This window comes from Typopeltis vanoorti, chromosome 10 (genome assembly GCF_054136105.1).
Source record: "Typopeltis vanoorti isolate ZY-2024b chromosome 10, IOZ_Tvanoo_1.0, whole genome shotgun sequence".
Taxonomy (NCBI): domain Eukaryota; kingdom Metazoa; phylum Arthropoda; class Arachnida; order Uropygi; family Thelyphonidae; genus Typopeltis; species Typopeltis vanoorti.
Genome location: NC_143558.1, coordinates 15,788,411 through 15,801,764, shown reverse-complemented (window position 1 = coordinate 15,801,764; position 13,354 = coordinate 15,788,411). Strand labels below are relative to the sequence as shown.

The 13,354-nt window shown below is 34.9% G+C and overlaps 1 protein-coding gene across 2 annotated transcripts in view; it reads left to right on the top strand.

The window, feature by feature from the left end:
- The window catches only part of LOC150102187 (mitogen-activated protein kinase-binding protein 1-like), a 344,972-nt gene that overhangs the window by 196,713 nt on the left and 134,905 nt on the right, over window positions 1-13,354 (top strand). For both annotated transcript variants that reach the window (XM_090398639.1, XM_090398638.1), the window contains exons 19-21: window positions 1,800-1,901; window positions 10,307-10,490; window positions 10,812-10,968. In XM_090398639.1, the coding sequence (XP_090254765.1) occupies window positions 1,800-1,901; window positions 10,307-10,490; window positions 10,812-10,968 (443 nt within the window). The remainder of the gene's footprint in view (window positions 1-1,799; window positions 1,902-10,306; window positions 10,491-10,811; window positions 10,969-13,354) is intronic.

Below are 13,354 nucleotides of genomic sequence, written 5' to 3'. Positions count from 1 at the left end.
AATTGAAGGAAGTACAGGAAGATGGTTTAATGTTAAATCTGGTGTGAGACAAGGATGTACATTATCCCCTCTGTTATTCATTATCTATATGGATCACATTATGAAGGAAAGTGGTATTAAACATGATATCGAAATTGGAGATGTTAATGTCAGCTCTTTGCTTTATGCGGATGATGTTATACTTCTAAATAAATCCGCTACAAGTCTGCAAGATTCTCTGACTAAATTGAATAGCTGTTGTAATAGATATGGTATGAAGGTCAGCAATAAAAAGACAAAGACAATGAAAATAGGCAGAATCATTGAAAATGTCAACTGTGTTGTGAATGGAGAACCTGTGGAACAAGTAAAACATTTCAGCTATTTAGGCACGATTTTTACTGAAGATGGTAAATTAAATATAGAAATAGACAACAGAATCAGCAAAGCTGGTATGGTGGGAAGTCAATTGAATAAATTCATATGGAATAAGAGAGAAATTAGTCGCAACACTAAATTAGCTGTATACAAGACAGTGTTCAAACCAGTTTTAACTTATGGATCTGAGAGCTGGGTCAGAAGTAAAACATTTGACCAAAGACTAGAGGCTTCAGATATGAGAGTCCTGAGAAAGATTATAGGCGTGAACAGGTGGCATCAATGGCAGTATCATATTAAAAACGAGGATATTAGGAAAGAACTTGACATTGTCAGCATCCAGGAATGCGTTAGCAGAGCTAATCTCAGGTGGTATGGTCACTTAAACGGAATGGGTGAGGAAAGATTAGCAAAACAAGTATTCTCTGCCAGGTTGGCAGGAAAACGACCTAGAGGAAGTACCAAGATATAGGTGGATTGATACGGTACAAAGTGCTTTAGACGATAGAAAAATAAGAGCTGATAATATTGGAGTGTTGACAAGTAACAGACTGATTTGGAGGAAAATTGTAGATAGGAAGTTAGTAATGATGTAATTTTTTCATGTAGTACTGTCATATCCTGTACACCCCTTGAGGGTACATGGCAGGAATTTGATGATGATGAAAAAATAAATAACCATGAAAGTATTAAGTGGTTCTTATTTATAATGAAGTAGTAGTAGCATGGGCATTTAATATGCTAGGTAATGAAATATTAGCAAAACAGTTTATCAAAGCAAGAATGATAGAGGAAGGATAGGAAACAGCAATATTCAAGTATTCAAACCAGTTTTATCTTATGGATCTGTGAGTTGAGTCAAAAATAAAGTAGTTGTTCAAAGACTAGAGACCACAAATATGAAGGTTTTTGAGAAAAATTTGGTTAGTGAACAGATGGCATCAATGGCAGAATCATATGAAAAATATTAGGAGGGAACTTGACATTGTTAGCATTCAGGAATATGTGAGCAGAGCTAATTTTGAATGGTATGATCATTTACTAGGGAAGGAAAGGTTAATAAAACAGGTGTTTGATGCCAGTATGATGGGAAAAGACCAACAGAAGATAACATGGATTCATGCAATTAGAAGACCAAAATATAAGATCCATCAGTATTATTGTCCTGACAGACGGGATTAATTTGGAGGAAAATTGTTTATAGGAGATTGGTAATAGTATAAATTTTTTATTTAGTACCATCATCAGGAATTTGATGATGACAGTGATATACATTTACTCTGTTTTTGGATTCAATAGTAGTTGTTAATAATTGCTCTTCCTCAAATAAAAGTACAGTTACCATTTATTTGTTAACTGCAGTGAAATATTTTTATTTTATTTATTTTAAAGATTAATCTTAATCTTTTTTTTTTTCTTTCTATTATTGTCTCCAAAATAAGATGCATATTTGTGTGGCGACTCCCTCCTGAAGTAACGCAAAGTATTCTAAATAGGCATTCAGCATTAATTTCAAATCTTCCAACTCTTTGGCAAGATGGACGGTGAGTTGTTTTTTTGTCATTTTATTATTATTTTATTTATTTTATTTTATTTTTTACACATATATATATATATATATATATACACACACACACACACACATATGATGAAAGACTGAGACTTTCATCATAATATATCAAGTACTAAACATTACATGGGTGGGGGGAAGGGGAAAAGTTCTATAAATCAGAAATTTCAGTCATGTTTCTTGATTATCAAGAAACTTGACTTAACTAACATCAAGATTTTAATCTTACAGCTCTAAGATTAAAAAGAGAATGGAATAACATTAAAAAAAAAGTGTATTACAAATATGAAATTTTGCAAGCATTGAAGAGATTTATCCTATAATATCATTAGAGTCAAAAGCCAAAAAAGTAAATTCATTTGTGATAGAACATACTAGTAGAAAGTTTTCCTGCTTAGTTACCAAATAAGTTATACTAGATAACTTTGCATGTAAAGTGTCCTCACTACTTGGCTACTCATATTTTTATACAGGCTGTTTGACTTCATGTCGATTTCAGTTAATATTAATAATTTCTAATAATAGATATATTAATTATAATAAATTAATATACCTATTCTTGAATTCATTCACACTGCTTCCATTCCACTCACAACATCTAAGAGCAATCCATTTCAATCATGCACCACCCTCCAAGTGTGGTGCGTGATAATAACTATAATAATCTACTATAATAATAAATAGTAACTTATAATAGTTTCTAATCAGCTGAAATGATGAAGTAACCTCTACAGTTTAACAAAAAACAAGGGACAATTTTACATCAAATCTGGTCTTCCTTAATCCATCATGACACACTTGTATCTACTAGTAGTGTACAGCAATCCATGAACCAACAGCAGATGCATGCTTTCCATTCTTTAAATATTTTCAAATAATTTTTTCTAGAAAATTCAACTGCTATTACTTTGTTAGTAATTTTTTGAATTTATTCATACTATTTCCTGATGAAGTGAAACAAATTTTTTTTCACAAACTTAGTCAAATTAAACATAGCTTCTTTTTAACATCTTTGTGTGGTTTAATACTGGAAAATTAGTGATTTTATTACTTTCTACCACTGTTCTGTCACTCTTGTTTTGTTTAGTAATCTTTCAAAGTAACTGACATCTGAAATATCTTTCTTCACCTTTCATATTATTTTCCATAAGCATTCACGCAAGTGCATATCGTAAGATATCATCAGTGAGAGCAAAGAATAATGATAAGGTTCTTGTTGAGAGGTTTATACGCTGGTTATACATGATAACTAATAATTAAGGAATTGACAGCATACACTAGAAATATAAATTAAATAAACTTTAATATATACTTTCCGATATTTCGGCAAACGTCACGTTGCCATCTTCTTGGGAACTTATTACAAAGACACGTGCACACAAGTACTACATAACACCAAATGAGACAAGAAGCTAGGAAGTTAACGTTTTCCTAAAGTCCTGATGGTGCCCCCTGGCAGGCTATATTGGTAGTTCTTGGCCTTTGGGCTGAAGTTCTTCTGATAAATGTTTCCCAAATTTGGGGCAGTCTCATGCATCCAAATTTTTTGAGGTTTGGCATGTTCCTAAGGGCTGAGGCTGATTCCATGAATAGTCTTTCATATTTGAAACCCTATAACTCTAGACCCCCCCCCCCCCCCGCATATACGGGCTCCCAAAAATACATAAAGATAATATCCTCAAGATAAAGTAGCTACAAGAGAGGTGAAACAAAAACTAAAAAATCATAAAACAAATCTCCCACCATCATCACTATCTCAGGCTTTCACTTCCCAGGAACTTACCCATGCAGTTAACTCATTGAGGACTGGGAAGGCGGCTGGACTCTGAATTCATTAAGAACTGTGGTCCAAAAATTATTAAATAGCTTACTGCTATGTAATTTATGTTATTTAAATTACTGTCCTATCGCTTGCTAAACATCTGCCTGAAACTTTTGGAAAGAATGATTTACAACAGAATTTCTCCAAGTATACATAATAGAACTCCTCAGGAACAGGCTGGCTTCAAATCTGATAGAAGCTGTTGTGATCAAGTACTGGCCTTGACAACCCTTCATAGAGAATGGCTTTGAAAAACAATTGAAAACAATAACGGTATTCATGGATCTCTCTGCTGCCTATGACACAGTGTGGCGAGAGGAGAGGGTCTCATTTTAAAATTCTTAGAAACTAGGTAACCTACTTAATCAAATACTAGCAGACAGATGGATACAAATATCTCTCAATGAATCCAAAAGTAAATTCTTTAAGATTAAAAATGATCTACCTCAGGGATCAGTTCTTGCCTCATTGCTTTTTAACTTATATATTAGTGATATCCCAGTGACAATCATGGAGATTCATGTATGCTGATGATATTGTCATTGCAACTCAACATCCTACATACCAAAAAAGCTGAAAACATCTTTACTGAAGATCTGGCTGTACTTGATAAATACTTTAGAGGATGGTGATTACAACCCAACCTGAACAAAACTGAAGTCGCATCCTTTCATTTAAGTAATATCCAGGCTAATTATATCCCAAAAGTTTACTTCAGAAATAAACAGGTGTTTATTGCTGGAAAATTAAAAACTTGTGATAATATAATGCATAAACTTGCTGGTACTTCTTGGGGTGCTGATGCCAACACACTGCGCACTATGCAATTGTCTTTGGTTATTCAACAGCAGAGTATTGTGCTCCTGTATGGTTGAACAGTGCACATGCTTCTTTAGTCGATGTTCAGCTGAATCAAACTATGAGGATAATCTCTGGTGCTCTAAGATATGCTACTGGCTACCACATCTCAGTAATATAGTCCCTAACTCGCTTCACAGGACCCAAGTTTTAAGCAAATTATGGACAAAAATAACTGGAAGCAGTTCCTTGCCTATCCACCAATACATTTCCTTCCATACCTTACAAAGACTGAAATCCAGGTGCCCTGCCTGGAGGAGTGCAATACAAATGAACGACCAGAACTTCGACCTATGCAAGTAATGGGGAGAGTATTGGCTTCAACATACCTCCAGTTTTCAAATTCCCATTTCAAATCCAACATCTCGTCTGGAGGGCTTTGACCTCCCTAGACATGTATGGACTACTTTAAATCGCATCAGAACAGGACATGGGAGAGGTAAACATCTCTTGTATAAATGGAACTGGTCTGATACTCCAAACTGTGTATGTGGAAGAGGGATTCAGGCTGTTATTATTCTTATTATTAAACAAGACCTCATGGAGTCAAAGACTCATCTGGGAGGTCCTTTTATCACACACACACATCTCATCATACCGTGTCTTAAACACACTCAAACTCTTTGCAGACACCACACTCTCAAGCAAGGCATTCCAATCATTCACAACTCTGCACGAAAAAAACCTGCCTCTCACTCCCCTACTCACATCCTCTTTATACAGTTTCCAGGGATGACCTCTGGTTCTCCCCTGATCTCCCACTATTCTCTGTAGAACTTCTCCACCATCGATCTTATAACAATCCCCTTACCAACTTGTAGGTCTCTATCATATCTCCCCTCTTCCTTCTCTCCACCAGACTCTGCAAATTACATCTTCTCAATCTTTCCTCATAGTCAACATTCCAGAGGTCAGAAACTACCTTAGTCAGTCACCTTTGGACCCTTTCCAACATCTCTTCATCCTTCTGAAAACCCGGTGACCAAATCTGGGCACAATAGTCCATGTGTGGCCTAATCAAAGCCTTATACAATGAAACAAGAATCTCCCTACTTCTACACGTCAGTGTCCTCCGCATCATTCCCAAAAGTCTTTGTGTTGTCTTTACAATTTTGGCGATGTGTCCCCTAAATTTTAGATCCTTATCCACTATCACCCCCAGATCTCTTATTTCCTCTACTTCCAACAATATATTCTCACCAAGCATAAATTCTGCATCCATCTTTGTTTTCCAAATTTTAAAACCTTACATTTTGCAACATTGAACTCACATCCCCATTTGCTTGCCCAATCACTCAATCTATTCAAGTCTTCCTGTAAGGCCACAACATCTTCACTACATTTCATGGTTCGTCCCAACTTTGCATCATCTCCAAACAACTGAATATCTCCATCCAAATCTTCGCCAATATCATTAATATACAAGTTAAATAGTAATGGCCCTAAAACAGACCCCTGAGGCACTCCATTAGTGACTTTCCTTTTCCTGGATATCGCACCCCCATACACAACTTGTTGATACCCGATCTGCTCTAGTTTGACTGTCAACTTATCATGAGGTACTCTATCAAAAGCTTTTGCAAAATCCAAGTATATTACTGTGTATCCTTCTCCTCTGTCCAAGGAAGCAGTCACTTTATTGTAATAAGTAGATTACTAAAACATGACCTCCCTCTAGCAAATCCATGCTGTCCATCAAAGATTATACCATTGTTGTCAACCCAACTCTGGATCCTAGTTCTCACAAGCTTCTCCAACAACTTAACCACAACATCTGACACAGAGATAGGCCTATAGTTTGATGCTTGAGTTCGATTACCTCCTTTATGAAGTGGCACAATCTTGCCCTCCTTCCACTCTTTAGGAACTTGACCAAGTGCAAGACTCGTATTAAAAAAATATGTCAAGGCAGGTGTCAACTCTTTGGCACATTCCTTCAGAATATGTGGTGATATGTTATCCAGTCCCACAGCCTTATTTATATCTAGTTTACTCAACTCCCCAAACACCTCTTGCTCACTTACAGGCAGTTTCTCCTCCCCATCATCAACTGCTCTCAATCTCTCCATGAAGTCACATTCACAAGATTGAAAGATCTTTATGAACTGCTCATTAATACCAAGAACTATCAAGAAGAATTATCAAGCACATTGTGCTTGAGTGCCCTATCTACTCATTCTCAGGCACTAAAGAGGACTTTTTAAACTGACCCCAGAATCCCTGGAGTGGATCCAGAATTTAAGGATTAAGCTATGATTCTTAATTTTTTAATGTTTAATCATTTCAACCTATTCTACTGCTTTTAATATGATTTTTACAATTGTTTTTATGCTGTTTTATGTAATATGTATGTAATATCCTGAGACCTGTACATCATATGCTAAATAAAAATATAATACAGACGATGAGAATTCACCATTAAGTTAGAAGCTCTAGTTGATTCTACACCCTTAAAATGTTATGTGGGGGATTCTCCTCCCAGTTATCTACCCTTTGATCCTTATGCAACTCAGTAAGCAAGGCTAATATTTGGTATTGCAGTCCCTTAAAAGGAATGGGAGATAAAAGGTTAGTGGCACTGGCATTTTGACAGAAATAGTAGGTAAAAGATTGAGATTCATATCCACAATTTCATTGGATATCAGCAGATGCTGTATGATAATCTCTTATCTTGGTGCCACAAATTCTTTCCAGATGGTTTTCTGTGGACTTTCTTGAGCTTTCAACCATCTGTTGATTTTAGTGTATGGGAGTATCCAGGAAACTAGTATTGGCATTTGAACCTGAGATGATATATTGGTCAGAAGTTACCACTTCCTAGCTTGGGGGGAGGGTGGGGGGATTTACAGCTTACCATCATTCTCCAACATGTTCTCTGTCTATAGATCTGTGTGTCCACCGGGCTAGTTTGCTGGACAGGAATCAAACTGAGGTTTGAATGCCGTCCAGCCAAAGGGCTTCATCTGTATTGACTTAGCTACAGAGGCTCCTTCATCTCTCTGAAGATCATTCACTCTAGATAAACAATTCGCCCATCTTCTAGATGGTCTACCACTTCCTCTTTTTCTAGGAACTTGATCCTCTATTACTGTTTTAATAGATCTTTTTTTCTTTTTTTTTTTTTCTGTGTGTCCAAAGTATTTTAGCTTTCTTTTCTCTCAGTGCTTTTAAGGTAATGTCTTGCTGATCCTTTTTTTCTGTTCCAAGTTTCATATCCATAAGTAGCTAGTGAAAGAACATTGCATCCAGAATCCTGATTTTTGTGGGTGTAGTGATAAATCTAGCCTTCCAGACCTTAATCTAAATTAGTTTCAATTTTGACTAATTTAACTTGACTGAATTAGTTAGTTTAAATTAGTCTATTATCCTAGCCTTCCCTAATCTTCTGACATTATCAGAATAGTGTTTCTCCACATTAATAATAATGGATCCCAGATACTCATATTTGCTGACCTCAAATTATTTCTTCATTAAGGTAGACTTGTTTCTCAAGGCCTTCTCTGTCTGTACTTTCTCAAAGTACCACAATCTTTATTATTGAGTTGACTTTGTCCCCTGTTCTGACTGATCTCATTAACTCCTGCTTTTCCTTGTCATTACAGAGGAGTATTGTATTATAAATGGTATCACAGTTTACTGAAGCAATTGCCAGCATCTTAATTCCTATCTTAAGTTCATCCAGTGCTATGCACATGATGGCCTCAGCATAGATACTGAACTGGCAAGGAGAAAGTATACAACCTCATCTATCTCTTAGCCAATCAATTAATGGAACATGATCTTACTGCAGCTTCTTGTTATATGACTTACCCATCAACCTGATAACATGTTGATGAAAGCCTATGACCTTCATTAATAAAATCCAGAATAGTCAAAAGTTTTGAGTAATCCATGAAGTCTAAACACTATATATCTAAATAATCTATCCATGGCAAAGAATCTGATCTCTTGGTACCTTTACCTTTCTTGAAACTTGCCTCTTTCCTCATCTCAGCCTGGATTTTGGCCTCAATCCTTAGAATAATCTTTAGTAAAATCTGAATCTTGCTTTAATGAGAGGTTCAACTAATAGTTCTGTAGTTCTTGTAATCCTTCATATTTCTCTTGCGCAGTGGTAGGAATACTAACTTCTTCCAGTCTCTAGGCCATGCTCCTGTCTCCTATATGAAATGCTCTTATCATCCATCCCTTTCTGGCATTAATTAATTCTGCCTGAATTCCATTTGTGTCCTTGACCTTACTGTTATTAAGCTCTTTTACTGCTCTTTCAACTTCATGTCTAAGTGGAGGTAATTCCAATTCCCAATTCCCCTGGGTAGAGGCACTTACAAATTTGCTGTAAAAGTTCTTCACAGAATTCATTCTATCTGTTTTTGATCTTTTGTTCTTCCTTTAATACCATGCCAAAGCACAAGTTTGGATTTAAACTTGTGCTGAGTTTATGAACTCATTCAAACATCCTTTATGTAATTGTGTTTCCTTATTGGATACTCTGTTGCTTCGTGTTTCTTAGCATAATATTTGTTCTTCGAGAGATAGATTCTGGTATTGAGACCACATGTTTATTAAATACGAACAGGATACGTGTAAAACCTGACAAGTTTCGTAACTTGTATGAATTGCATCATCAGGGGCATTGGTGTATAAAAAAAATCTCACAACCAATGTAGAAAAACAAGATTTCAAGAAAGCAATCTCACTACCATACATCAGAAATGTCACAGACAGATTAGTGACATTGCTCCGCAAGTACAACTTGAAAGTAGCTTTTCTCCCTTTAGAAAAAATATCAAGATTCCTACATCCACTGAAACCTTCGCACCATCCCATAAAAAAAAAAAAAAACAGGGGTCTTTCAAATCTATTGTTCTTGTGGCATTTGTTACGTATGCCAGACAGGAAGGTCAGGAGAAATCTGTATGACAGAACACAAAAAAGACGTAAAAAAAAGAAGAGAACACAAATCAGGCCTAGCTTTCCACACAACTTCCACTGGATATAAAGTACTTTGGGAAAAAAACAATCATGTCATATATTGATAAAAACTGTTTCACAAGGAAATTCAAGAAGCAACAAAAATGCTTAGAATTCCTACATAGTGCAACAAAAACCAAGGTTTGATATTACACCAAGTGTGGTCGGCATTCATAAAAAATCTAACTTCCTCAGATCTCGGACATAACACACGTGAAGCACAGAATGTGACAACAAATAACAATGTTCCAACAAACATTCAGTAATGAATGTTTCAATTTTTTCAGTGTTACAGTTAGAAACATCTAATGGATTGTGAATTTAATCTTTGTTAGTTGTGTTTAACATTTTATATACACCAATGCCCCTGATGATGATGCAAGTCACACAACTTACAAAACTTGTCGGGTTTTTCACGTATCCTGTTTGTATTTACATATATATATATACATATATATATATATGTGTGTATACACACACTTCTGGTGATCTCCTTAACATAAAATTTAAATAATTTTAAATTCTATTAATGTAAAAAAAATGAAAATGATGTTTTTTTTAAAAAAAAATGTTAACCCACTCATGGTACTCATGTACTATAGGTTTTCAACCTATAGGGTAGGAGTTACAAAAAAAATAAAAAATAAGTAAATAAAATAAAAATGACTTGAATTTTTTATAACCTTTCTCTGACTTGCAGCCTTTTTTATTTTATTTTTTTAAAGAAAAAGTGCAATAGGTGTAACCAAGCCACTCCAGGTTATTGAAAAAGAAGAGGAAAGAAAAGAAATGAGTTATAATTCTGATTCAAAAGAGATAAATTCAGGAAGCATTCCTTCTAGCAATGAGAATACACCCCCTGGTTACAGATTTAGTATGGGACAGCTTCCACTTTGGGCCAAAAAGCAAGTTAGTAATGTAGTTGTAAAATAATAAGTTTTAGCAAATTATGTTAAAGTCATTAAAGTTTAACTATAGTCTGAAGTTAAAAACATAAATAGCTAATTAAAAAATGAAGCCTATTGGATCTATATATTTAAATAAATAGCCAATTTTTAGATTTAAAATTTTCATTTTCAAATCTTATCTCTATTCATAACTAGATCTTTTATAAAAGCTTGATATAAACTTCCTGGAAATCTGCAAAAATGCAAAGTACATATCAAACTACATATTAAAAAAATCATCTTTTTCATTTCATTTATCAGGATTTGTTTTACTCTTTGCCAGATGCTTGAGAAATTAAGTCCAACATCTCTGAATGCTGAACATCAGATTGGTCCATTGCAGCCACGTGGACGTTGGGCTCAGAGAATTAATGGTCAAGGATTGGTTGTTAGATCATACCTGGATGCTGACTCTGTTATTCCATTTCCTCAGGTACAAGGTAAAATTGCAACTTGATTGTTTCTGTACTTTTCTAAATATGAGACTTGATTTTTTGTACCTTGATCAACTGAGTAAATCCTAAATGTGATCATTTTGAAGTGTAATTAGATTTAATTTTAATTTCATTTAGAGTGGTTTGGGGTATACCGTATTTTTCCGTGTATAAGACGAACCCTACTTTTTCGGTCAATTTGTCCAATTACTAAATATTCAAAGTATATTTAGTAATTAGGTAATATTTTTAAGATACATGCTAAGATGCATTTAAGATTCATTTTCTGGGCTAACTTGGTTTGTGTTCTCATGGCTACCCTTCTCTCCTCATGAAGTTAAAACCACCATTTTGCCTTTCCTGTGATATCAACAATGTTCCTTTTTGCCTCATATTGAATAAGCTTGGTTGAGACACATATCCCACTCTGGTGCTGCTCCATAATCCAAGTCTTAAGCCTCTGCTCCAAGTTTGGCCATTTTGCTGGTTTTTCTCTTAAGGCCCTCTTCTTTTTTTGGCATCCTGAGTAGTTGTTCTTCCTGTTTTCTCCATTGTCTAATCATACATAAACTGTCTCTCTGAAGCTTTATTTCCATGTTCTTTTGCGTAATTGATGACTTTTAACTTGAATTATGAAGAATATGATAATCGTTATTTATTTTTGGACATTTTTATGTGCTAGTGCTCAAAATATTGTTAATGCATTAACTTGCCCTGGCAGTGAGTTGCAGACGTATGAATACTTTCAGAGTTCTGATTGGTTTATTCAGAATCAGCCATTAATGATGTCAGTCAGCAGAGTTAACAAAGGCTAGTGATTGGCGGAAGCCTGTTCGCGTGGACAAGGTATGGGCAGTTTCACCACAGCAACTGCAGGTCTCTCAACCAGTTACCCCTGTATATAAGATGACTCCCAATTTTTGGTCTAAAAATTTTCGAAAAAAGCATTGTATTATACATGGAAAAATACAACATGTTTGTTCTAGTGGATCACACTTAAGTTGTAATATGTGCTGGCTCTGTACTTTTTTAAGCAGTTTTTTTTTAACGATGATAGCTTTCTTAAACAAAAGCTCAAAAAATGTTAAAATTAAGCCACTGATGATTCATTACATGAAATTACTTGGAACAAATGTTAAATATACAAGACATTAACTATATATCATTCAGATGATAAACGTTATGGATAACTTCCAGTAAAGAATATAAGAATTAAAACTTGATATGAACGGTGGCAAACACAAACCTCATCGTTAATCTTGCTGACATATTGCTTTTTCATATTCCATTGCTGCTAAATTAAATTGCTTTATAAGACTGGACCACATGTGGCTTTACTATGAAATGATAGTTCATATTGCAATGTGTGGATGAAGAAATTTCTGATGATGATGCTTTGAACGTTAACTTTCAAGTAATATTATGCTTATCCCTAGTTATTTTGAAGGCTAAGCCCTATATGTATTGCACATCTGTTCTATGTTTGTTCACCCATTGAGATTTCTCTTGAGCAACCTGGCCTGGCATAACAAATTCCTAAGCGCTGTATATCTTATAAATGCTTGGTCTCTTTTTAATGGCAAATGAGGTTGCTTTGGTGATTGTAGAATGGAGAAACTTTTAAAGCATTGAATATAGCCTTTTATGTGTTGTTTCAAGATCTGGGCTATTTTGGGCATGTTTTTTTTTTATCTAAGATAACATAGCAATACACACCTCTATAGTTTTGATTTTCTTGACTATTGGAATGTTTCTGGATGCTTGTTATAAGATAATAACTGTTTTTGTATTGTATCCATTTTTACTTATATAGGTATTCAGGCTCCTTGTTTTTCTTCTCTATATTTAACATCTTTTCAGTGTGGATTTTATGTGGTTCTAATCCCAAGAAGCAGTCTAAATTTGTATTGTGCTATGAATTAATATAATCCAAAAATGGAAGTGAACTTTAGATGGAATGACTACTTGGATTTGAATCTTATTCTGGATGTAAAGAACCATTATAAGGAATATTTTTTTCATCTGAGGATGAGTTAGCCAGTCTCATATGGAGGCAGCAGAGTTTTCCCTGGCAGAAACTCAGGTTTTCATCCTGCAAAAGGCAAGCCAGCCAAAAAAACACAGGCAATTAACAGACACTGACAGCATAGCTTAAGCTGCTTCAGCCAAAATTCCAAACAGTACACCAATCTATTATTTTCTATTTCACATGTGAAACTGATTCTAGAGTGTGCATTTTTAAACAGAAGTTAAATTCAACAGCTTTCTTTGGATCGTAACTGAGGAAAATGTCATCAATATACCTGATGTGCGTTATTATGACAGTTTAATGGCATAACACATTGGGGGGGGGGAGAATAAATATTTTATCCAGTACTTTGCAAATAGTAAC